We start from the raw sequence: 26,626 nt of genomic DNA on the forward strand, positions 1-26,626 counted from the left end.
AAAGACAATAAAGTAGTTATGATCTGAAAAATGAAATAAAAACTTAAAATCAAGTAGTAAGTGATGTCTAATAAGCTGACTTTCCTAACAAAAATAAGAGAGGACTGAAGAAAATTCTTTTTTTTTTTTTTGCTGGAAACCCAAGACAGAATTGCACTTTAAGAGCTTCACATTTAATGCATGTCTCCAATCACTGTCCTTTATTCATTAAGCTGCAATAAGCTGACATAAGCCTACATTCAGAGAAATGGGCTGTTTAACCACTACATATTAAATATCTATCTATACTCAGGAATCACTTAGTGAGTTACTACATTTAACCTAGATAAAAAGATTTGTTTTGTTAAGAAGAATTCATTGGTAAAACTCAAATCTTAAGAGTTTATTTTTTTATTTTATTTAATTTATTTAATTAATTAATTAATTTTTTTTTTTTTTTTTTTGAGACAGGGACTTGCTGTGTTACCCAGGCTGGTCTTGAAGTCCTGGGCTCACGCAATCCTCCTGCCACAGCCTCCCAAAGTGCTGGGATTACAGGCATAAGCCACCACGCCCAGCCAAGTCTTTTACATTTAAAAGACTAAAAGGATTCTAAGTCAATATTTTTCAGTAAGAAGAATAACACCTTTGACTTTAGAAAGCAACTGAAGAATTAACATGAGTAGAAGCAAAAGGAAAAGGAAGGTTAATCCCTCCATTCTGTGTAAATCATAATCAGAACCAACTCTCACAAACAGAAATCATCAATACTCAATGTTCTCAAAATGGTGGTGATTTTGATTAAAGAAGCTTGCATATATGAAAGTTCCTAACATAGTGAGAAGAAGACAATAAAAGCCCAATCTATAACAGGCATTTCCTTTCCATCCTCTGGAAAGATGAGACTGGAACTGGTCCCGGGAGCTCAATCACTCATCATTTCTCTTCCTTAAAATCAGATTTTTCAAGGATTATCATAACTACTCTGGAGAAGTTTTTTAGAACTAGAGACACCAGAAACCTCAGTGCAAAAAAATTCCTTGGAAGGCTTAGATTAGATATGCTACATACTCATATTTTCCTATGGCTGGGTTTACTCTTCAGATAATTTATTCTTAAAGAATTGGCAGCAAATCCCCAGCCCTAAACAACAATGCCAGGCTACTCTCTAAAGCAAGAAATTTAATTTTCAGAATCATCATGGAATATTCATCTTTCAACTATGCTGTCAATTTGTGGCAACATGGAATAAGCCATTTTGATACAAACATACTGAGTTTGACAGCAATAAAGAAAAGTGGCAAATTTACGCAACAGTTTTGAAATCTAATGACATTTGGGTGTGGAAGAGAAGTTTCTTTTCAGATTGTCAATCTATATAAACCAATATGACAATTAAACTGTTTTGTCATTTTAATTTACATTTATACTTGTATTCATTCATTATTTTAAGAATGGGATTGACAGCCTTTAATGAGTATTCTTAAAAATGGAGACACAGAATGATGAAGGAACAGCACTGCTAATTAACATAAATACAGAGGTATAGAGAGCTGCTAGGCTGCATCACATCCATCTGCTAAATGTCTGCTAGATTTAGTTAATGCCAAATGGCTGCACTAATTTTTTAACTCCATTGACTAAATTAGTTACTCATTTTGGACTAAAATGGACAAATGAATGTTGTGAAATGATCTCTTAATTTTTAATATTAAAACTTCTTGCATCACAATACACCATATCATTCGTTTGTCTGTATCCTCGCCCCTCTGATAGGAAAGACATCATAATTAATCCTGTCATTTTTTTCATCCAAGTGAAAATTCAGCCTCAGAATCCTATCCAACACAATATTCTAGGCAGTCACTAGAAGTCAAAGAGAGAGAACATGAGGGCATTCCTACACTAGATTCTCAAACTAGTCTATAAGCACTGTTCAAGAAATCTATGGTCTGGTCTTCTTGAAAAATAGTTACACAACCATATCCAATCTGTCAGTATGCATTTATTCCTCTAGGTTATAACTAATTTAGCATTGCTTTAGTATTTCTTCAAAATAATATTTCTCCAAGAATATCTAAGGTGATGTGGTGGATACTTAACGTAAAACTGAGAAAGGTGGAAGAGGCTGTTTAAGAGAAGCAGACATAACAAAAGAAAATGGTCTGCATTCAGTGATATTGTCAATAGACCAAACAAAATTGGAAAACTACTGGACTCTCCAATTCACACTCTAAATAAAGAATAAATCAACTACTAAAAGTAAGTATTTTGTAGTACTTTCTTCCCTCAGATATTCAGCTCTGAACACAAAGCTATTTTTAATTCAATGGTTTTTTTTGTTTTTTTAAAAAAAGCAATGTTGCAGAGTCTTTAAAAAGTATATTAAAAAGTTATGACAATTTCTTAATCTATGAAGCTGTCAATTATTGAGATGTAAAAAGCTGGTTACTGTTAGTCACGAATGGAAAAAGATTGCTTCTGGATTTTCTTATTTGTGACCTTTAAGTTATTTAACATGCAAGAAGACTGTTTGGAGCACATGAGGTGACCTTTAGAAAAGCTTAGGTCATTTCTAGCTCAAGCACAAAGGGGTCATTAGTAAGGACATGCTGGTTGCACAATCCAAAAAGAAAAGGCAATCTGGAGGGTATAATGAGTTCAGCTTGTCTGAAATTAAAATGTATTTTTAAACATAATTCTTTGAGAGCTAAGGTCACTTTTAACAATTAAGAAACCACTTACAAAAGCCCTTGGCCAGACTCAGCTGGTGACTCCCAAGAATGTCTTTTTGTGTACATAAAAAAGAGAAATCTGGAAACAACATTAACAATGTAGATATTGTTCAAGAAATAAGAAATAACAATTAAGAGAGCTATCTAATTGTAATTAGAGGAACAGAGTTATTTGATTAAAATATAAGAACAACTACTTTGAACACAGTTTGGAAACAATAACATTGGGTGTGTCTCTTACCATGCACAACCACAGAGGTAGTTTTGTTATTGGTCCCAGCAACGTTACTGGCCACACAAGTATATTCACCACCATCCTGAAGCTGAACTCTTTCAATATGCAGGCTCCCATCACTGCGCACAGTGATGTAAGGATTTTGGAGCAACTTAAAGGAAAAAAAAAGGTAATTTTTATTTAAAAAGAAAGGATTTGTGAGAGTCAAAAATGAATCTGCTTTCTCTTTTTTTCCCAACTGGGTTACTAAAAGTCTATAAACAAAATATTCTAATGTCCTTAAGTGAAGAACGATGAGCATAAATGTTACCAAGAGTGTGATTGTACAATTTAATCCTGACATACCTCCAAATATTATACCTATTAATATTTATCAGAGAGTTAAGCACAAGCTAAAAAAAGAAAGATATAGACATCACTTGTTTAATGTTCCTGTAAATTTTGTCATCACTCAAAACCCAAATTTCACTATAATATTTACTTTTGGCTTAAACTGTTCTTTTCCAAGAAGGCCTTATTACCGCTAGCAAGCCATTTGATATTTTTATTTTGGCACATAGGCACTTACTCATGCCAAGGGAGAAGGACTTAACCTCAACACCCACCCTTGTTAGGTAACAGATGCAAATATTAGTGGACAGTATGTGACATATGAATTGTGTCAGGGAGGGCTGGTAATATTTTCAGTTAAGAATGATCACCTCTAAATCTGTATCATCCATCCACACTGCATATAAGATACTTGTGTGCTCAAATACTATCATTCTACAAGGACATTTATTTTTAAGTGACGTTTGCTAATTTTTCTCAGGTTTTTATGCAAATATGAAATTTTACATTTTCTTAGATGGAGTCAATTCACTTTTTTTTTATTTTTATTTTTTTTTTTGAGACGGAGTCTTGCTCTGTCACCCAGGCTGGAGCGCAGTGGCGCGATCTCGGCTCACTGCAACCTCCGCCTCCTGGGTTCAGCATATTCACTTCTAATCAGTACTTCAAGAAGAGAGTGAGTCTCAACATTCTGGAAAATGGAAAGAAAAATGCTCTGAGCCAGAAGAAAATTTATTGCCATAGATAGCTTATTTACAGAAAAAATTTCATAGAACTGTAAACATTTTTCACATCCTTTCATAAAAAAAATTTTACACTGAAAAACAATGACAATATATATCTACATTTTTATATAGTTCATAATGAGAGATGTTTAAAGTTAATAATAATAAAGATTGATATATAAAATGGAAGAATTTTATGCGAATATTCACGTTTAACAATGTACTACAAAGAAGAGCACAAAAATATTTAAGTACTATGAAAATAACAATATTTGCTTCAGTTCTTCTATATTCTGAAAAAAGTTCACTGGTGACACTGAATTTAATACAAAATTATGAAAATTACAACACTATTTCTCCATTTTATTAATGCCAAAATAATATGAATAACAAAAATATGTCAATAATAAAGAAAAGCTTTGATATACTTATAAAAACATATTTTTGTATATTTATTAAATCGATACTTTTGATGATTGGAATACATTACTTCTTACTCAAGAAAATTAGGAATGTGGGCCAGGTGTGGTGGTTCACACCTGTAATCCCAGCACTTTGAGAGGCTGAGGTGGATGGATCACTTGAGGTCAGGAGTTTGAGACCAGCCTGGCAAACATGGTGAAACCCCATCTCTGCTAAAAAATACAAAAATTAGCTGGGCAAGGTGGCGGTCATCTGTAATCCTGCTACTCTGGAGGCTGAGGCATGAGAATCCCTTGAACCCGGGAGGCAGAGGTTGCGGTGAGCCTAGATTCCCACCACTGCACTCCAGCCTAGGTGACAGAACGAAACTGTCTCAAAGAAAAAAAAAAAAAAGAAAAGAAAATTCACAAAAGAATGTGAATGCATGCATTTAAAATGTTCTTACCATAGCTGAATTCTTAATCCACCGACGTTCCGGAATGGGATTTCCAGCTAACAGAGTACAGGGCAAAGTAAGCTGCTGTCCTTCTATAACATTGGCCACTGAAGGGCTGATTCCAATAAGTGGAGCAACTAAATCAAGAGAGAGCACAGGCACTTTCAACTCTATTTCACCCAAAAGAAAGGTAAGCCACTTCACAGGCCCCAAAGACTGTTAGTTATGCTATAAAAGTTTGAGTTTTCAGAAACAAAATATTTACATGAAAATGGGTATGATTTTGAAAGTAAAAATTAAAGTCTCCTTCTAAGTAGGGGGAATGCAAAAGGACAGGTAATACATTACTGCAGTAGTAAAGAAGGTAAAAAAGAATGCTTATGGCATGGAAGGCCTGAAATGTGAAGCCAAGATATTTGCAATGTATTCAGTAGACAAATGGAGAGTAACTGAAAGCATTTATAAGTGGAAAAGTGGAATCATCAGGATCATTTTCTGGGGAAATATTAAGCTGAAAACTGTAAGTACACTGGAAGAAATGGGATCAATAAGGATGCTGTTGTAATAGCTCAAGCAAATAATATGGGGTTGACTCTCTTAGATGGAATGGTAAAGGAGTATTGTAAATATGCCCTTCTCTAAAAATTAATGAATAAATTTAACATAAAGTAAAATCCCTAAGAGATTTTACTTGGAAAACGTGTATGTAGACTAATGAAGACATATTTTAAAAACTGTGTAAAAGGGTATTAATGAGAAACATGTACTGACAGATATAAAAATCATATTAAATGCTATAATAATTTAAGCAATGTAGTACTATTTCAGAAATAGAATTCTAAGGAATAGACATGGGGACATAAACTTACTACGTGATCAAATGGGTATTTTAGTCAGTGGGAAGAGAATATTCAATAATAGATATTGCATCAAATGTCTTACTTGGAAATAAATGATATTATATTTTTACCTATCATACACAAAAATAATTCCATGTTGACTAAAATAACAAATGTAAAAAAGGAATCAGAAAAGACCCCAACTCTAATATGTATGTGTGTGTGTGTGTGTGTGCATGTGTGTATTCATATTTAGATTTGAAACAATTTATTTAAATTGCCCTTCATTTTGGAGCAGATAATCTCTAAGGTTATTTCCAGGACTAACATTCTAAGAAATATGAAGTGTGGCAGGGAAGGGAAGGCTGGTCTAGTAATTAGTCAATTTCTTTTGTTTTTTTAAGTGGCACAGGCAAGAGATGACATAGTAAAAGAAGTCTGATGACTTTGAAGACCATGGTATGTAGACATTCAATTGATCTTACCAAGTCCGGTCACTGTTACTGTTGTCTCTGACTGGATCTTTCCAAACTGGTTTTCAGCTTCACAAATATAGGTTCCTTTATCACTTGCCCATAAGTCTAAAAGGAAGAACTCATTTACTCATCCAATACCATCTATGGAGCATTAACTATGTGCCAGAAACAGTGCTGAGATCTGTGCATGGAAAGTGTGTACTGCCGTCTGGTTGAAGAAGGGACATACACAGAAACCAGCCATCACACCACAGTGAAATAAGTGCTAACAAAGAGTTCCAGACAGTGAGCTCTGGAAGCAGAGACAGAAGTGACTGCATGAAAGGCAATTGGAGAAGGATTCACACTGAGGTAATATCTGAGTGAGTAGAATAGAGGACGGGCAGTCCAAATCTAATCCGTTACAAAGGCAAGAGCATGACTAGAAAAATCATGGCCTGTACAAAGAATGGAAAGCTGCACCATCAATGGGCTCTGCACCACCACCCTGTTAGAAGTTTGCAGGGGAGATTTTTTAGTTGATGCAATGACTGGGGAAGTCTGCTGGCATTCAGTGGGTAAAAACTAGAGAGGTGAAACATGGGGCAGATTCGCAAAGAAACAATTATCCCAAGTCCAGCACGACTTTGAAGCTCCCGCTGAAATGTGTGTATTTCATAACTTTGTTTGTAACTACATGAGTCTGCAACCTAATTCTGTATGTGCAGAAGACAGAACTTTAGTAATAATTGCACATCATCTTAGAAAATCACTTCACCAGCTTGGAGTTTTTGAGTCATCAATCCTATACTCCTGCATGAGTCTGCATTTGAGCTATTGAATTCATAATGATGCCACATAAATGTATCTTCATATTCTGTAGACAATGCCAGAGTATTTACATATTGAAATATGCATTATTTTAGTATAAATTACTTTCCCTCCTTTTTCATTTGTATGTGTTAGATATTAAAATAATTTTTATTATGTAGTTAGATCAAATATATAGAATTTTTCAAGATAATAAAATGATATTACAAAATATTTGTAATTAAAGAGGGTATTGGAGCCATGAGGATGGGGACTACTGAGTTATAGGTTGCGTGGGGATAGTCAGGAGACTGAAATTGAAGAGGTGGGCTGGTACATTCTCAAGAGTATGGTTTTGTCTTGTGAGCAATCAGGAAGGAAGGAGAGGATTTTAAATAGGGGAATGGGTATAATCTTGTAAATATATGAACCAAAATGAGCAGTTTAATCTATTGATAAGATTTGAACAGAGAAAAGTGCAGCTTTCTAGCATCCATAGTCCCATACTATCTCAGATAAAGAACCATGACAAAGTTTCTACTCCTCTGCTAACCATATGCGTCTAATTGTAGAACCGCATCTGGTAAATTAAGGTAGCATCTACTCTAAAGAGCAAACATTCATTTGGAAATAAAAATTCAGCAAACCACCCCATTAATAAATCATACATTAGATCTAACTGGGATATTTTTCATATTACGAATTCTTGGGCTAATTTGTGTAGAAATACAACATACCATGAGAACCAAGTTTCTAATTACTAATTTCCTTCCAGACAATTTAATTTCGACAATTAGGCAACTGTTGCTCAAGATATTGAGCTCTTTTATTCTTCCTTTTCTTTTGTCTCCTTTAATCAATTTGTTTTCAGGTCTCACTTTTTATCAACAACTGGGTTGTTTCTCATCATCACTCTTTGAGCTTTTCAATGTTCCCTTTCTCTCATCTCTCTTCCTATCTTGTAGCGGTGTTGTTCTGAAACAGTACTTTCATGTACCTTTTCCTGCCTATCAAACTTGGAATGGGGCTCTCTAACTTCTAGCTCATCAAATCCATTTTTTCACCTGGACATTCAAGTCATGCACAATCTGACCCAATCTGATGTGTACTTCCCAGTAGCTCCTTTCATGGGCATCCACTCAGAGAATGGACTGCAAACTACCTGAGTGAGGGACCCTATATCTGACTCTGTCCACCACAGAGCTGAACACTGAAGCACTTGTTATTAGACAATTTAATTTATATCTGGAAGTTTAAGTGGCCAATGTATATTTAATATTGTTAATAAACTTGGGCCAGGCATGGTGGTTCACGACAGTAATCCCAGTACTTTGGGAAGACAATGTGGGTGGATCATTTGAGGTCAAGAATTCGAGGCCAGCCTGGCCAACAAGGTAAAACCCTATCTCTACCAAAAATACAAAAATTAGCTGGGTATGGTGGTTCACACCTGTAATCCCAGCTACTCAAGAGGCTGAAGCAGGACAATTGCTTGAACCTGTGAGGTGGAGTTTGCAGTGAGCCAAGTTCATGCCACTGCACTCCAGCCTGGGCAACAGAATGAGAACCCGTACCCACCCAAAATATAAAAATAAAAATAATTAAAATAATTAACTTAGCAGTAACTGATTGAAAGCTTTCTATAAAATACCCCAAACATCCCATTATTTTTAAAAACGCAATTAATTATCTAAATGCTTTTCCTCCTCTGGTAACACCATGCAGTTATTCTTAGCATTATTTGAAAAAATAGAAGGTGCTTCCAAATATCTGAATACTGAATAGCTTATAAAATTTTTAGATAAGAAAGTATTGGACTTTTGTGGGGGTGGCAGGGATCTTTTGCTTCAGGTGGATACAGCTTTTAATAAAGGAGATTCCAAAGCATCCCTATGTTGTTATGTACTGTTTGACAAAATAAATAAAGTTAACTAATAGTAATATTTTATCTTTCTACACAACAATTGTTACAAGAATCAAGGTAATGTGACCACTTATCTATGTAAAGGCTCAGATGACTCTATTTGCAATAAGACGTGGTAAGATATGAAGAAGTCATATTGTTTCATAAGCCCTTATGATAAATTAATGACAAACATTTGAATAAAATATAACTCATTTTATGACAATTCCCGGATATAAAATGCCAGTACTATTTCAAAGTAAAATGCAATGAACATAAAATGCGTTGGCAAGATTAATATACTATTTTAAATAGCAATACCTATGTATAAAACAAATATATAACATAAAAGTACATATTCATACAAAATATATTTCCTTCAACCTACTTAAAATAAAGAGAGCTCCTGTTCTTAGTTGGCTGATGGAACTAACTGAAAAAGGTCTTGAGAAAATTGGCATGTTGTCTAATCTTCGCCATTTGATTGTTGGTTCTGGATAACCCTGAACATAACAAGGTAATGTCACATTTGAGCCAATTTCCATAGACACGTCAGCAGGTTCTTGTATGAAAACTGGAGGTGCTGGAAGACATTACAAACAACAAATAAGTCATTGGTATATTATACAGGCATATAAAACATAAACTTAAATATTAAACTGTCAAATCATTGAATTTAAATTATTGTTCATATTATATTGTAAATTTACCCCGTTGATATTCCTCTCTTAGGTAAAAACAGTGGGTGTTTCTTTTTTGCTTTATAAATGAAGAGAGACACTTAGAAGCCCAAACATTTCCTTAAGGTGATAGATGATAAAAAGCATGGGACTTCAAATTATAATTACCTTAAATAAAGAGAATCTTTCATTCTAAAAATTTGTTTTCAATTTTAGTTAATGTCAAATTGCTCAAACTTTAAGACTATCTTATAAATAAGTTGGCTTTATAATAAGATATTTTTGACGCTTTCCGTAACTTACTCCTTTGGTTGAATTTTTAAATTAATTTATACCAGAGTTCATTCTTCTATAATCACTATATAACAAGCTAACACTATTTACTCCTAAATTATATCCTTGTTCAATATCATATTCTTGCTTCTCATACCTTTCACATTTTTGAATTAGAGAAATTTAAATATTAGAATAAATAATATGAATCAAAGTAACAGAATGTAGTATTTGATAAAAAGACAATAGGAAGAGTTTAATATCTTAGACAGAATTAAGAAATGATTCAGAAACTATAAAAATTATAGATAAGAGGCTACAGATATCCACATAATTCAGGTAACCACAGAAATCAGGGAGGAAGACATAGAAATACATCAGAGGCACATCTTGGAAAACACAGGAATCCTGTTTAGGGAGGATACTGTCAGCAAGTTCAAATAGATGAGGCTCTCAATACATCCTGGAAACTTATGGGTGATGAGACACCAGGCAAGGAGAAATATACAGGGTACTTTTGGAGGCAATGGATGAAACCTCCTCATATAGGACTCTAAGAGGTGTACCCTAGGGAAGGCTCCTTGATAAAGTCAAGGTTAAATCTTGGTTAGAAATGATAATTACCACTTACAGAGTCAGAGGTTGTGTTAAGTGCTGTCAATTATTACCTCATTTAATCTTCACAATATCTCTATGGGGTAGGTATTGTTATCACTCTGATTTTATAGATGAAGAAACTGAAACACAGATAGTTAATTTGCTAAGTGTCACATGGAGTTGAATTATGGAAGCAGGATTAAAAGCCAAGTCAATTCAACTTTGGAGTCACCATTCTTTGTGATTATATTAACTTCCCCTTTTCTATGGGTTCTCACAACTGCTCATAGTCACACTAGTTAGCAGGCTTATAAATATTCCTACAGAGATCACTTTTCTTCCCATGGGAATTCTGGAGTTGATGTACAGTTGTCTCCTAAGCAGCATTAATGCTTTTTTAGCATAGGTTAAAGAACCTCCTCCAACTTTGCAGCCTCATCTCCTATTATTTCCCTTTATAAATGTTACTACCTGGGCAATCAGCATCTCTTGTTCTTCTCCAAGCAAGGACTGACCTTCCTCATATCAGTACCTTGTTATTACCATCTCCCACAAATGTAATGTCTGTTATTGATCTCTGGCTGTTGAAATATTGGCAATCTTTAATCTGGTTTAAAAGGCCCCTCCTCTATGATGCCATCTCTTACCAGTTGAGATGAGCATGATTTCTTCCCTCTCTAAAGTTTCAGAGAACTCACTCTCTACCATTCTCATAGCAATCACCACGTTTAACCTGTTGTTAGACTACTTTTGTTTTTTATTTCCTAGAGAGTTTATATTTGTAACCATATTTTTATCTTTTACAGCAGCTAACATAGTACTTTGGGCATTATTCATGGCCACTGGATATTTTTCAATGAATTTTTGAAATCAGTATGACAACACTTCAGTAATAACGCAGTGTGTGTGTGTGTGTGTGTGTGTCTGGTGCATAAGTGTGTACAGCAACCTTGACCCAGTACATTGAACTTTCACATGGCAATTTCAGAAGCCCTCTTATTTATTGAACCTAAACAAAATTAAATTAGGTTAAATACCACAATTGAACAATACGTTTTTATAAATAAATCGTGTATCAGTGTTTAGATTTTTCTTAATCCATCTATATGGAAATTTGACTTATAAAAATAATAGGCAAAATAAACATATTTTAAACATATTTAAACATAGTTAATAGAATAGCTCATAGCTTGCTTATTCTAAGTGATACGGTTTGGATCTGTGTCCCTGCCCAAATCTCATGTTGAATCGTGATCCCCAATTTTGGAGGAGGGGCCTGGTGGGAGGTGATTGGATCATGGGGGCAGATTGCCCCCTTGCTGTTCTCGGGATAGTGAGTGAATTTTCACGAGATCTGGTGATTTAAAAGTGTGTAGCACCTCCCCCTTTGTTCTCTTCCTTCTGCTCTGGCCATGTAAGATATGCCTGCTTCCCTTTTGCCTTCTGCCATGATTATAAGTTTCCTGAGTCCTCCCTAGCCATGCTTTCTGTAGAGCCTGCAGAATGGTGAGCCAATTAAACCTCTTTTCTTCACAAATTACCCAGTCTTTGGAATTTCTTTATAGCAATGTGAGAACGGACGAATACACGAAGTCTCTAAGACCTAGTTACTTTTCTCTGGTAAATGGAAATCATTTATTCTAAAGCAGATGGCTGTTCTGAAAAATGGAAGTTAAGTTTAAAAGTTTCCGGATATGTTAGGCTCAGAGTATGGGCAGGTAAATGCGGTGATGGACAGAAAACAAATTCCAGAACAGCACAAAGATATGCAGAAGCCTGGAATCAACCAACTGCTTGGAAGAATACCCAGTTTACTGACACATTACAACACAGGCATCAGTGAAAATGAAGGCAGATTTCGATTTTCAGAACTAAGAAAGCCAAGAACAAACTGGAATAAAAAAGGATAAGCAAACCTCAATCTGTACCAACAAAACTCAATTAAAACAGGAGAAGTCATCCATTGTAAAGCAGCTTTGAGAACAGCATTCTGCACAAAACAAGCACAAGGTCAAAGAATATATGTACTGGTATCACGAAACAAGGCAAATGAGAATACCAGGCACTAGGTAAGCAGCCAAGGCAGCATCAATGACAAGCAAACCTCAAAAATGAAGCAACTCCTAATACAGCCAAGAAGCTTTTTAAATACTTCCTACTCCTGAATGTAGCCAACATGAACTCCAGGTGAATTACAGTGAGTAGATGGTAAATACATTAATGAAACTATGGGGAAGAAGAATAGCAGTGAGTGTAGTACGGTGCACGGTGCTTCTACAGAGGACGCTGTTTGCTTAGAGAGGTGAAGAGCACACTAAGTGGCTTCAAATGGCAACTCTAAGCTTGAGAAAATTATTTTACCTCCTCCAGTTAAAATATCCCCATGAACAAAAAAGGCATAATAACATTTCCTATCTCGTGTTGTTAAAAGAGATGATCTTATTAATCATTTAGTATATAATAATCACTGAGATATAAACTCTCATTAAACATATTATAGAGTTAACTTATTAAATCTCAACTGGAGTTTAATAAATCAATGGTTAATTTCTGTGGTTAGTTTAATGTATCTATGGTTAATTTCAATTTTGGCTTCTTCACAGAGTCTGTTAGGATGATGTTTGATCCTCTGAGATCCTAAGTATTTGTTTGCAAGCATCTTGAGATCTGCACAGGGTTAATGCCACAGTATAACTTTGCTGTAACTTACATATAGATATGGCTGTGTACACACATTATTCTGCAAATATAAAAATCACAAACAGATTGACCATCTTGCTGTAAAAATTATTCCATAAAATTATTCTAGTTCCCTTAGGGAAAATTAAATATATATATACTCCATGTGGTGACTCTTGCATTATTTTAGTCAGAGATTTTCTTTCCTAAAATGACTGGACACATTGTTTTGGTTCCACCAAACCACAAAGCATGAAACCACAGTCTAAGACTCAAACCCTGTGTGGTATGGAATGCTACACATAAAATCACTGCCAAGCCAGTTTTTTGTTTGATGTAGCCAGTCCTCTTTCCTTCCAAATGACTTCACAGTCCACTATCCCTTTTTACAAAGGATAAAAATCATTGGTAACTTTCCCTGTTGACCTGAAATGTCCATAATTTAAAACCATGATAATAAGTAATAGGAAAAAGGGCACTCACTACAAGAAGCTAGAACTCAAAAATCGTATTAAATAGCCTTTTCATAATTTTTTGATCTAGTATTGTTGATATGAAGTAATATGCCCACAAAAACAATCTGAAAGCTCAAATAGCTAAATGATATGGATAAAAGCATGCTTTTCTTCCTAAGTCATAAGCTACTTAAATTTATGCCCAATAGTTTTGGAACTCAAATGAACAATTTTATGCACTACTAAGCTTAGTACTTAACTTGTCTCAAGCCCTTTCTTTAAAAAGTTAAGCTGAAATGGTGACTTTCACATTAAAATCCCAATGCTTACTCTTAAATACTAAGCTGCTATTATATAGGCATTTCCATATGATTTTTCAAGGTTCAAAGAATCAAAATGACCACTTAATTTGTGAAGTTAATATTCATTTACATGATACACGTTTCATTAAACAGCTTTAGAGGAACAGCAGTAATAGCTGATATGCTGGGTGTATGTTAGGATGATGTCTCGTTTTATCTTTACATCCAACCAGTGAGGTAGGTACCACTTAGATCATTATTTTATAGATGAGGAAAGTTTACGCAGAAAACCCATTCTCTGTCAGAGTCCACCATTTACTTAACCACTACATAAGTTCTGGGGAAAGTTTTGATTTGATGTGTGTTTACCTTTAAACCTAATAGTGATAACTATAATTATCACTACAACTGTGATTTGCATGGTTCTTAGCATTTACATATTACATCTGCTAGAATATGTAACAACAGTGTGATGTGAACAGACAAGGTCTGTTCAACCTTTGTTATTCAACAAAACAAGCACAAGGTCAAAGAATATATGTACTGGTATCACAAAACAAGGCAAATGAGAATACCAGGCACTAGGTAAGCAGCCAAGGTAGCATCAGTGACAAGCAAACCTCAAAAATGAAGCAACTCCTAACATTGTGAGCTACAATGAGAAAGATCTAACAGCGAATATGGAAATAGTTAATGCATAACAGAAACATGAATGGTACTGACTTTAATACTAAGTTATTTGGCAATTGTGAACAATGGTCAAGGTCACAATAAACAAATAATTTGGCTTATGTTGATGGTTCTGTCAGGACAATTACTAGAATAAAAGTTGAAAAGCCATTGTTTTAGAAAGGGTCACAGAGAATGAAGATCTTGAGTATAAGTGAAGATAAAGTAAAATTCACTTCTGTTCAAGAAATAAAGCATAAATATGAAACATTTGTTAGGTTGTTTCCTAATCCAGTGTAAGTCACCCCAACACAGATAGTGTGAACCCTTATATGGTGTATCACTGGATGGAAGAAGGAATCTGGAAATTCCAGAAGCTAAAAGGGATTATCAAGAAGGCAGCAAGTAAGCAAAGAAGCATGTGCAAAAGATTCTTAGGATTTCTACAAACTTTGAGGGGACTGAGGGTACAATTACCTTTTTGCTGGGAAAAATTACTGAGACTGTTTCTCTCTTCCTCTAGAGCTAGACAAGTCTAAAAGAATGTTGAGTAAACATAAAATATCTGTGCAGGAAGGAGGTAGAAGGAGAACTAGAAAATGTTGAGAATTACAATGTTGTACTCAGTATATTTCTTGTAAACAAGAATTCTCTATGTAGTGACCCTCTTTATTTGGGCCTTACATTTCTAAAAGCATTACTGTGTTTTACATCTTGCTTGCCAGTAGATTCAGAGCTACCCTCCACCCAGAGGTTCCAATCTGATTTTCAAGGCATTTCTCTTAATAACCACAGAGTTTAGTCATGGTTCAAACACGTGTTACAGTGTCCTAGACAGATTCTATAGTGGTCTTTGTGGTCATTTCCAGCTTTGTTGATTCCCCCCCAAGGGCATAATCACCAAGAATGCAGAGTGTTCACCAGACAGTTCAGGGGCAAGGGGATCATAAAAGATCCCAGAAAGCAAAAATTTAGCTTACATGAAACAAATATCAAGTTAGGAGGACATAATTTTCATTTAAAGACTTAAAACAGTAGAACTAAAATGTTTTGTGTTACTATATTCTAAGAAAAATAAAAAGCATTTTCTTTACAGTTCTAACTTTTGCTTTAAAAAAAACAGTCTGGCATGAATATCATCATATACAAGTGAAAATATAGGACAACTGAATGCAATGTCATATTTTATAAGTTCTAAGTGACACAAATATTAAATTATCTAAAAATTAAATGCCAGGTTCTATTTCATACAAACTGAACTCTGTTTTATGTTTGACTGCAATGTGAAGAGATTTATTTTTTAAGAGAGACATGAGGTAGACAAAAAAGGGAGGACCAAACTTCTTGAGTAACCTACATATGGTTGTCTTGCATACACTGTATCTTCATTTTATGATTGACATTTTTTTGTAGTACTTTATTTCATACACTGGAGAGTAATTGCTATTGAATTTTTTTAAGTAAAAGCACAATCTGATACCTTTGCTGTCATCAATATCTTCAAATTATGATCTTGGGCCAAAGTATAATTTCTGGCCTCCAGATGTTGATACTTAGAAATTCGGTGGCAGAATGGATGACTCTTTGTAGGGAAACAGCAACTTGAGTTCAAATATCCAGGTTCTGCACCTCCCTAACTCTGTAACTCTGATCAAGTTGCTTAGCCTTTATAAGCCTCAGTTTCCTTATCTATAAAAAGGAGATCATTTTAGGATCTTTCCATATAAATTTTTTGACACAGCAAATGGTACCTAGAAAGTGGCCCAGTGTGGTGGCTCATGGCTGTAATCCCAGCACTTTGGGAGGCTGAGGTCGGTGGGAATCACGAGGTCAGGAGTTCAAGACCAGCCTGGCCAACATGGTGAAACCCCGCCTCTACTAAAAATACAAAAAAATAGCTGGGCATGGTGGCAGGCACCTGCAATCCCAGCTACTCAGGAGGCTGAGGCAGGAGAATTGCTCGAACATGGGGTGCAGAGGTTGCAGTGAGCCGAGATAGCACTATTGCACTCCAGCCTGGGTGACAGAGTGAGACTCCATATCAAAAAAAAAAAGAAAGAAAGCACCTAGTAAATGCTAACTACTGTTATTCTATTAATCTGAAATGCACCCTCTAATTTTGCCATTCTGATGAATAATTCTACCAAACCATTTCAAGGTTATTAAACATGAAAAATAACACATCAATTTCTAAACAAATTGGCCTATAAGATCTGGAGGCTTACAGCCAACATCCAGAGTTATCTTGCCAGTTGCTCTTCCAGCCTCATTGATGGCTACACAGGTATAATCGCCAGCATCCAGATCTTGTGTTTCTTGAATCTTCAAAAGTCCCAAAAGAGGGTCAATAATGAGGAATGTTGAGGACCTCAACTCAAGATCTCCTAAGTCAAAACAAAGGGGAGAACATTAAACACTAAAGTATTAAAATTGTTTATGCAGCTATTGGTTTAATTTCAAAACTTCCAAATAAAGTTGATTGCAAAGTTTTTAAACACAAGTGTTTGGCACAACATAGACACTTTCTACAGTCTAAAATCCAGACCTGTAATAAACTGTGTATGAATATTTTCCATTTTTATCTGTATGTGTAACTAAATAAAAAAGGAGGAGCTCTTTGAAGCTACCTTGGGGAACCGGGAAAGCCTGGCAGTCACAACCAAAGCTTAGGTAACAAGGGAGTGGGGAAATGAAGGTTGAAAGGAAGTTTCTACCATCTTTGTGGCAGGATGCATTTGGTTACTCAGTAGATGTTTGAAAGACCAGAGGAATTTTATTTCTGCTAATGACCAGTGCCTTGAATTTCCCAAGAATGACTTTTATTTGAAGGCAGAAGATGTCTCAACAAAACTATGATTTAGGTTAGGCTTTTCCTTATGTTCCCCTCCACCTCCTCCAGGGCATCTCCTTTCCAAAGAATAGAATTAATCAGGATGATCACTATCATAAAAAAGTACATAGCACTGTACATAGCACTGGATGTTTAATGCCAGCTCAGTGTCCACATCTTTTTTGTTTGTTTTTGTAAAGGGTGACATCAAACATGTCAGGATTTTAAAAACTTCCAGGAATCTTGAGGGCCACTGTTCTTAGAGTTTCATAGTATTCCCAGATGTCAAGCCTGAAAAGGTATTCTCCAAAATGTCATACACCAGCCATATGACCTTGGAATGAGGACCATGGAAGTAACTGTCTTAGCTTCTAAGAAGCAAACACAACTCAGGAGCTAGTACTAAAATTCTCTAGGAGACTGCAAACAGCAACAGCCAACAGACTCGGGGCAACAAATGGACAATTCTCTTTCTGTTTATATAATTTTCAAAGGCAAGGAGGTCACAAGAGCTCTAAATTTGAGAAAAAAATTACATCAGCAACCAACTGTCAGTGCCTAAAATGAAGTATTTTTCAGCATTCCAATATTTAAAACCTCAATCATGCTTTTAAACTTGCTACTACATACCACGTGAAAATGAGAGCAGTAACTAAAGCTGTGTCGATATGCCTCTGAGAAATTTTTATAAATAAAAGCAGATGATGTTGACATAAACTTTCCTCACACCACAGGAGGATGCAATCTGACCTCACTGTTCATCAAGTATTAAAATGTTTGGACTAAAATGCATTTAGATTTTTGGAATTCACTTTCCCTTTATATTTCTTCTGTAAATGTCAGAGGACATTAACAGGATAAAATAAAGACTTTTTTGCTAGTAGCTTTCTATCAAAATAAAAATGTTTAAAGAATAGCAGTCATGAAACAAAATATAAATTGGAAAAAACTAGTTCAACTAAGTTTCTGTTTTAATCACTTTTTGATAGATTCTCCTTTCTTGATTTCTACTGAAAAGTTACTCATCAAATTATTGAGAAGCTATAAATACAGAACCTTTCAGATGGAAGTAAAATAGTGACTATTTACTTTTAATGTTAGGTAAGACTAGAAGAATGTTATACATAGTAAAATATATAAACTTTACTGACAATATATCCTAGGGTTTACAGTCATTACCATTGAGGAGAGTTCTCTTTTTGCTACAGTTTAAATTCAATCTGGCCTCTGTGGATATAAAGACTAACAGAGAGATCATTATCTCTGGCATAAGATCTTTTCAAATAATTGTAAGTAGTTATCAAAAATGTTTGTTTAAAAACTTCTTAACTGTACTGTTAAAAATTAATGGGGACCCTGGTGAATTTTTATGTGGATTACGTTTATTTGTACTATATATATATATATATATATATATATACATATATATATATATATATATCATTTTAGAAATAAAACTGAGAAATTAAAAACATATGCATTCACTTATTTTTAATAAATGCATGACATTTTAGCATAATGAACATATTATATTTTTAAAATTGTATTTTCAAAACATGAGAAATTTAGTGAGAAGAGTGGCAGTGTTTCACATTTTTGCAAATCTCTATAATCTCTAATGTAGTGTAATACAAGACAGCTGAATGCTCATAGTTGCTTCTCCACTGACTCTGTTGGACATCACACATCACATAGCCTCCAGAAACTCCATTATTCACTTTTGAGATAATAAGAATGAAAAAGGCAACATCTTAGTATTATTATGAAAATAATTTTGATCTCATGAATCCCCTGAAAGAATTGTGGGAACCCCTAGAGTCTCCAAACCACATTTTAGGAACAACAGATCTAAATGAATAAATCTAATTTCTTTAATATTTTACCATATTCTGTTTATAAGATTTCAATAGTGTTTTGATTCTCCTTTGAACCCATTTTATGTTGCTCATTTCTAAAAATAAAAGATCTAAAATTTAAGAGAGTATTTGTGCTTATGGAATTCCTTTTCTCTGATGGTCTGAATGGAATACAGTTTGTTCATTTTTTTCTTTCAAACACCTACTTTATTCAATCAGAATCACCTCAGGGAAGGTATGAGGAAAAAGATATTCTTATGGTGAAGGCAGGAACTCTTCCTCCTCACCCCTATGGTTTCCATAAGGTAGCATTTTCCCAGCCTTCCTGGTGTCTTGTCCTCAGCAGAGGTGGGACTGGAAAGCCCACCTGCTCCTAACCCCCTCCATTTTGAGGCCAGTTTGCATTCACAGGAGTTTGTCCCCTAGATTTGCTCTTGGTGGTCCTAACTCTACTCTGTTTATGCATAAATTGTCTGCCTATAACTTGGGAGGGCATGTTAGTTGACCTGATCCTGGAGGTCAGGGCAGCTCTGCCTATTATTGATGAACCCAGGGAACACATCTTACAATGTATCAAATGCCCATATTCTATCTCTGTTGGTTCATAACTTGGACAGCAAAATGATAGATTATTGAACCCACTGAGTGGTAATATCTATAGTTGAGATAAGAAAAAGAGAGTAAATTCTAGAATCTCTCATGTGGTGGGTACCTAGTTCCCTATTTCCTCTTTTAGTTTCCAAGCTATTTCTGGGTTTAAGATGGGCATGAAGACTAATTGATTCAGGAGCACAGTCCCAGTTTGGGGGAATAAAAGACTGTTTGTGAGACTCTGCTATATACACATATATAGAAGTTGGCATTTCCATTACTTTTTTAAATTTTTATTTTCATGATAAACTACTGAATGACATTTAAAATAAAGAAATACTGTCTATAACATATTTTCTTGATATATTTAATTATGATGTAAATTTGAAATTGGTACTGATTTCTTTGGCAATTCAAAAATTTAAGTATTTTAAGAAAGTAAAATTAGTTTATGTTAACCAACATAAACCTGATTAAGGAGCAAACTCAGAAATGCTTTCTTACCAGAGAAAACATGAAGACTAAAAATCTTTCAGTATGGACAACCAGGAAAATGGCATTACTTCCTAGTTTCCACCTTGCTTTTGATTTATATTATTTAAAACTATTTATTTTCTACATAAAGCCTTTCTTTTTCACCTCATGTTCCCTAAGAGTTCGAACTTGAGGTGAATTCCTAATTTTGTGATTATGACATCAACCTGTTGCTATGGAAATGTTTGTGATTTAACAAACAGAATCATAACAATAGTGCCTTGTACTATTTAACACTTTTCATCTGAAGATTTAAAAGTATTTTGCAAACAGCATCTCAATAATCCTAGCAACCTCCCAGTTAGGGTGTTTGCAGGATTTTTTTTCTTTTTCCCGTAATTGGAAGAACTGAAACAGAAGCAGAAGCAGGGCTTTTTACACAGATATCTACTGTCAGCATCTGAGCGGGAACCAGAATCCAAGTGTATCTCACCAAGGACAAGTGGCATATAACTGTTATTTTATTATGGAATCACAGAGGTGCAATCTTTATGACACAAATATAGAAAGATAATTTCTATAGTTGAGACAAGCATTTACCATGTATGATGTAGCTGACCTATCAATAAATAATTTGTCTTTCAACTATCTGTAAGCTTCAATGTGTATCTTTATTTGAACACTTTATAGAAAGTATCCTTGTGAATCTAGAAAACTTTTTAATAGTGAGAGCCATCATCTCTAAGAAAAGTGAACTAAAATCAGTGGAGCTATTTTAAACGTTAACTGAGTATTCTTGGACAATTTTTTTCAGGAAACAATCCTAAACTAACAAAGAGAATGTTCAGCTGGATTAGCAAAGGCGAACTTTTCCTGCTTTGATTTTTACAGTCCTGTAATCCGTACCAGATGTCAAATCCTGAAATTCAGAGTTGAGAATTTTGAACTATTGTCTCCAGTGAGATCATAAACACATTTTATGGGGCTGCTAAGTCACACACCAAAACAAAGTTTTAACAAATCATTTTTTTAAAAAGAAAACAAAACTAAGTGAACCAGACACAAACATACTGAAGAAATGTACCTTTGAACCATTTAACTTGAGGTGGAGGAATACCAGAGGTTTTGCATTCCATAACGGTTATATCCCCAAGGGCAACCAAGAGCTCACTCTGAACTACCATCAACTTAGGGGCTTCTGAAAAAAACAAAAACGCAAATAGTCAACATTTAGCACAAGACAAGATGGATTTTGTTTATGTTTACTAAAATGAACCAATTTAAAAATTTATGTGCTTGTGGCCATTTCAATATTTATAAACCGAAAGAAACTCTTGTAATGCACATGCACATAGGTGTATGTGATAAAAAGATCATTTATCAAGGTCAAAGAAATGATATCAGGAAAAAAATAATGACTAAAACAAAAAATAATTATCATAAACTCCAAAAAATTTAGGAAACTAATCGAAAGTTCTTTATGAAAAAGAGTTATACAAGGAAAGAAACATCTTAGAAATCAGAATACATCTTAGAGAAACAATACTAAAAGAACAGAGAGAGGAATAATTCTAAGAAAAATATAGTCAAAAGAGGGATAATGGTAAGACTGACAGCTAAATTAAGACTTGAGGATGATACAACCGTAGATGAATTTGTTAACATTTTCTACGTCATTTTAAGGATATTCATGTCTAACTACAGGAAGATATTTGCAGTCCAAGCCTAAAATTTGCATTTACAAAAAGTAGAGTCTCCTGGTTTTGACCCTTCTTTTCCCTGTGATGCTAAATATAGACATTCTCTAAATTTCTGTTCTTCACTCCGTTTGCTTCACTTGCTTGCCCAATGGTTCAGTTTACTTAAACATTTTTTCTTAACGAGATATTTTAGGACTTCCTAGCTTCAGCTGAGGTATTTTTAAACAAAGCTAAGTTAACTTCTCACAGATCATGTAATTTCTCTGCTAGAATACCTTCAGTGATTCCTACTGCTTTCAAAATTCCATAGAATCTCTCTCAAAAATTATAAATGGGTGCATAGCTTTTTTTTTAACCTTACCCTGTTACAGTTCCTCACTTATCACAGGGTACAGAGCTTCACTGATAGCCCAAAACACAACAGACTTTTACTCTCCTGTCTTCTTTGCCTTTCCTAAAGCTATTTCCTCTTTGTAAAATGCCCTTTGCCACAACCTTTCAAATCCCACTCATTCCTCCAGACTGAGCCTAAATCCTGTCTCCTTTGAGAAATCTTTGCTAATTCCTCCGTCTGAATTAGTCTTCCCCTCTGCCAACCTCCCACTGTAGTACTTGTCTGTCTGCCTTGTTATATTTCCGTATATATCCACCCCCATTATGTAAATTCTTGAAAAGTAAAGGCTACATGACACACGTGTTTAAAATGTTACACTCCACAGTCTCCAGAACAGCATTTTGCATGCTGCATCTCTAGAGGTGCTTAATAAGTTAAAATAAATGTGTTTAATATTACGGCTTCTATGTGAATGAACCAAAATTTGTTTTCACAATGGAAGTAGAATTTGGTTTCAGTCACTTATTTCGCATTCCCAACTGTTTTTCCCTCTACACTGTGGTATTCTGTGAACATTTTTAATTCAATTATCTCCAAATCTGAGCCCACTTTCCCTCTAAAGGTGTTCACCATGTGCCTTATTTATTTCTATAAATGAGACCACTTCTTTCCAGGCTCTCAATTCAATACTTGTGACATTTTGGTTCTCTCCCTCACCTATACCTTCAAGTACAATTCTCTATCTTTATTACCTCTTTTGAATCCTTTCTTCTCTACTGACAGTTTCATTATCTTACTGTGAATGAGACTGAATAAGAATGAATGAAAGGGTGGACTGCTAGCCATTGATTATTCACAATTTATAACCTGGATCTGAGTATATGATACCTTTATCCTTTATTTGACTAAGAAAGACAAAATTAAATAGAAATATTCTGTAGAATAATTTTCATGAAGTACACTTCCAATAAATGTTTAAGTTTGGAGGGGGAAATTGAAGATAAAAAGTAAAAAATTACATTATATACAGTTTTTAATATAAGTAGAAATTATAAAATGGAAGTTAAGCTAGAAAGGAAATAGAATTTATTAATTTAAAAGTAAAATATTGCAGAGAACAGATGAACAGTGGAAAGATAGAACTTTGTGGACAATATGAAATTATTCCACAACCTGGAAGCTTCCTTGATTTCTGTTGACTAATGAAGCTTTTCACTCTATGAAATTTCAACTTAAATTGGTTACAATATTTGCTTCAGTGTGTGAAATGAATAATAAAGTATAATACCATGTATGCATTACTAATATTAATATTTCAAAAAAGTACTTTTGCATTGCTTGATGTGATATTCATCCTATTTTAATTGCCTTTTAAAGTGATTATACTTGCCAATGTATCTGAGAGTAGAATTTTGTTTATCTCTTCCAGCTGAATTACTTGCTAGGCAACCATAGATCCCTGCATCTTTGGGAGCTGCATTTTTGATAAATAAGGTACCATCTGAGGTCATCCTATACCTATGAATAAAAAGCAAAAAGAATATAAAATTGAAAATGCCACAATAGTAATATCAAGATAATATAGTGCTTTCCTTTAAAATATTTTCAAACGTTGTAGAGTTATATTTTTGGTGTTGATTGCAGAAATGGTTACCATCATTATTTTATAAGCAGAAATGCAATAATAATAATAATATCATGTATCCAATATTGACTACATACCAGCCGCTGCTCTAGAAACTTTACATTTATTTTAATCTAAAAATTTTCCTAACACCCTAGTGAGTTAAATACTATTAATATCTCTGTTTTACAGGTGAGCAAAGAGGTTACATAACTCACCCAAAGCCAGAGTTAGTAAATGGAAGAACTGGAATTTGCACCCAGGCAATCTTGCTCCATGTGGTGAATTGCTATAGTAAACGGTTCTTCACAATGAAAACCTTAGAGATGTAATGTCTCATGTCACACAGTGAGTCTGTAAGGAGTCTAGGAATAGAATCTGGCTCAACTGGCTGGATCATACCTATGACTTCTTCACTGCCAAACCCAGAGTAATGGAAGCCCCATGGCTGGATACTTTGTTGTTTATATTCCACGTGTTTATTATACTGTAGGAGCATGAGTGGATTCAATGCTTTTAAAAAGCACCCAGTGAAATAAAATACTTCCCACTGTAGTTTGGCAAAAATGGAAGTAATGACAAAGAATGTCTGAACACATTTTAATTAGAGCTACTGGTCTGTTCTCGACCTCTCTCTTCTGTTAAATCCAGGACAATGTCTTTAATAGATTTGTTGAAACTCTATGTTATTTTACCTCACAGAAAATTTATTACCCTCGTTTCAATTACTCAAGTTAAACTAACTGATTGGTGCTACATTTGCAGCTCAAAGTACTGGGAAGCACTTGGTCCCAGCTATTGAATTCAAGACTCAATAACCTCAAACTTTATAAAGTCATCATTTATATTATTTTTGACATTCATAGCCTGTTTAGAAAATGTAAAGCTAAGTATTGTGGTCAAACCTCCCTTAATATTAGGGATTTGGTCATATTAGTTTGGTCCAGAAGTCTCATCAATTTTTCTCACTCAATAAAAACAAAAACATGATACAAACCCAGTACCTGTGTGAACCCACGATAAACATATCATTAACGGTCCAGGCAATCTTTGGTTTGGGATAACCTGTTGCAGAACACATGATGGAGACCTCAGACCCTCCTGTGAAAGACTGATTCTTGGGCATCACAGTGACTTTGGGTGGTTCTGCAAATAAAAATATACGTATGTAGAAAAATGCCAATTTATCTTGATGTTAGAAGCTTCCTATGTTAGCAGATTTGTAGGTTTCTCACCACCACATCTTTATTGCCTTCCTCTATGGATGAACCCCATCACAGATATGGCAGGAAAGAAACCAATGGTAATGAAAACAAGGGAAGTAAACTCTCTTTGAAAGTTAAATGAATTTGATCCCGATGTTATATTTTTGTGTTTCCACTGGTTACCATGAAGCCCCTTGCTGGCTTGCTTCCACCAGCTGACCTACAGTTTATGCCACTAATCTGACACTTCCCTATAAACCTGTTTCCAGGCAAAGTCTCTAAATAGAGTTTTTGGCTCTTTCTAGACAACAAATGTAGGATTGGAGCCACAGCTTGTCCTGACTACGCTGTCTGCTTTGTTCAACCTGATCTTTCTCTTTTTATTTATTTGATCATAACTTTGTTATGATAAGAAACCACGTACTCATATTATTCCATATTCGATTATATTCTACAGCATTTAACATCCCTTGCATATCATTGCAGTGGCTTGTATATAAAAGACACTTAAAACTTTTGATGGAATGCAGTTTCCTAAACTGTAACCTGGCTCTGAATTGTAATGTCTGCCTGTCCCTCCCAAGATCCTGCTACACTGGTCATTTGACTCATGTCCGTGCATGCACAGGACCTCAACTTAAAAAAAAAATCAGTTATTCAAACTTTCTCTTTCATTACACTTCTATGGCAGGAAAAAGACTTTTGAAAATGGAACACTAAATCAGGAATTTATCATCAAAAAGAAAACAATTCTCTGAGATAATTCTGGGATGTTGATATATTTGTTTTAATAGATTACATGTTTTACATCTATATTACTACACAATAAGAATTAATCTTCAAAGAAGGTACCATCAAAGAGATATTAAGTAGCTCCTAATGTAAATATCTACCACTTAATAAGGTAAACAAAAGTAAATCAATTTCCAGTGTTTGAAACAGACAGCTTTCATGAGTATTAACAAAAATAAATAAATTCATTCAATGACATCTGCTTTTTGCATAATTATTATGTGCCAGGCACTGTGCTAACTTGCAGGGACACACAGATGAACCTAACAGGCATGCTGTCTGCTTTCCATTTAATTTGATTTTTACTATAAATAAAATTGAGAAATTCAGTTAGCCAGTTAGATGTGCATATATTTATGATATATCTGTCCTGTAAGTTAGTCTGCAAATTGTGGCTTAGTTTCACTAAGAAACCAACAGCCTGGGGAATCTATACATGTGAGAGATACAAATGGTACTGCTGGGCGGCAGCAGCTACACAACTGAAGGAAGCTAATTAGTGCCTAATTGCTAGCAGCTTACAACTGTCCCCCTCCCCTTTTTTTCCTGTTTACATTGTGTTTTTCAAATTATGGTCTAGTCTTTGAAGTTAATGTTTAAAGGATTTTTTCCGGTCCATGAACTTGGTTGATAGCCTCATTATTCCACGGATTCTTGTTGGTGAGCATAGGGCTAGAGAAATGTGTGAGGTCAAG

The 26,626-nt window shown here is 34.7% G+C and overlaps 1 protein-coding gene across 3 annotated transcripts in view; it reads right to left on the minus strand.

Moving 5' to 3' along the window:
- Positions 1-26,626, minus strand: part of HMCN1 (hemicentin 1) — a 454,854-nt gene that overhangs the window by 203,448 nt on the left and 224,780 nt on the right. For 2 of the 3 annotated variants that reach the window (XM_055367497.2, XM_055367502.2), the window contains exons 12-19: positions 24,939-25,080; positions 23,701-23,828; positions 21,361-21,474; positions 16,751-16,909; positions 9,259-9,453; positions 6,188-6,283; positions 4,873-5,000; positions 2,956-3,100 (exon numbers count right to left, since the gene is read on the minus strand). In XM_055367497.2, coding sequence (XP_055223472.2) covers positions 2,956-3,100; positions 4,873-5,000; positions 6,188-6,283; positions 9,259-9,453; positions 16,751-16,909; positions 21,361-21,474; positions 23,701-23,828; positions 24,939-25,080 — 1,107 coding nt within the window. Of the gene's footprint in view, positions 1-2,955; positions 3,101-4,872; positions 5,001-6,187; positions 6,284-9,258; positions 9,454-16,750; positions 16,910-21,360; positions 21,475-23,700; positions 23,829-24,931; positions 25,081-26,626 lie in introns of all 3 variants that reach the window. The other variant, XM_055367506.2, reaches the window with a different exon arrangement.

This window comes from Gorilla gorilla, chromosome 1 (assembly GCF_029281585.2).
Source record: "Gorilla gorilla gorilla isolate KB3781 chromosome 1, NHGRI_mGorGor1-v2.1_pri, whole genome shotgun sequence".
In the NCBI taxonomy this organism is placed as follows: domain Eukaryota; kingdom Metazoa; phylum Chordata; class Mammalia; order Primates; family Hominidae; genus Gorilla; species Gorilla gorilla.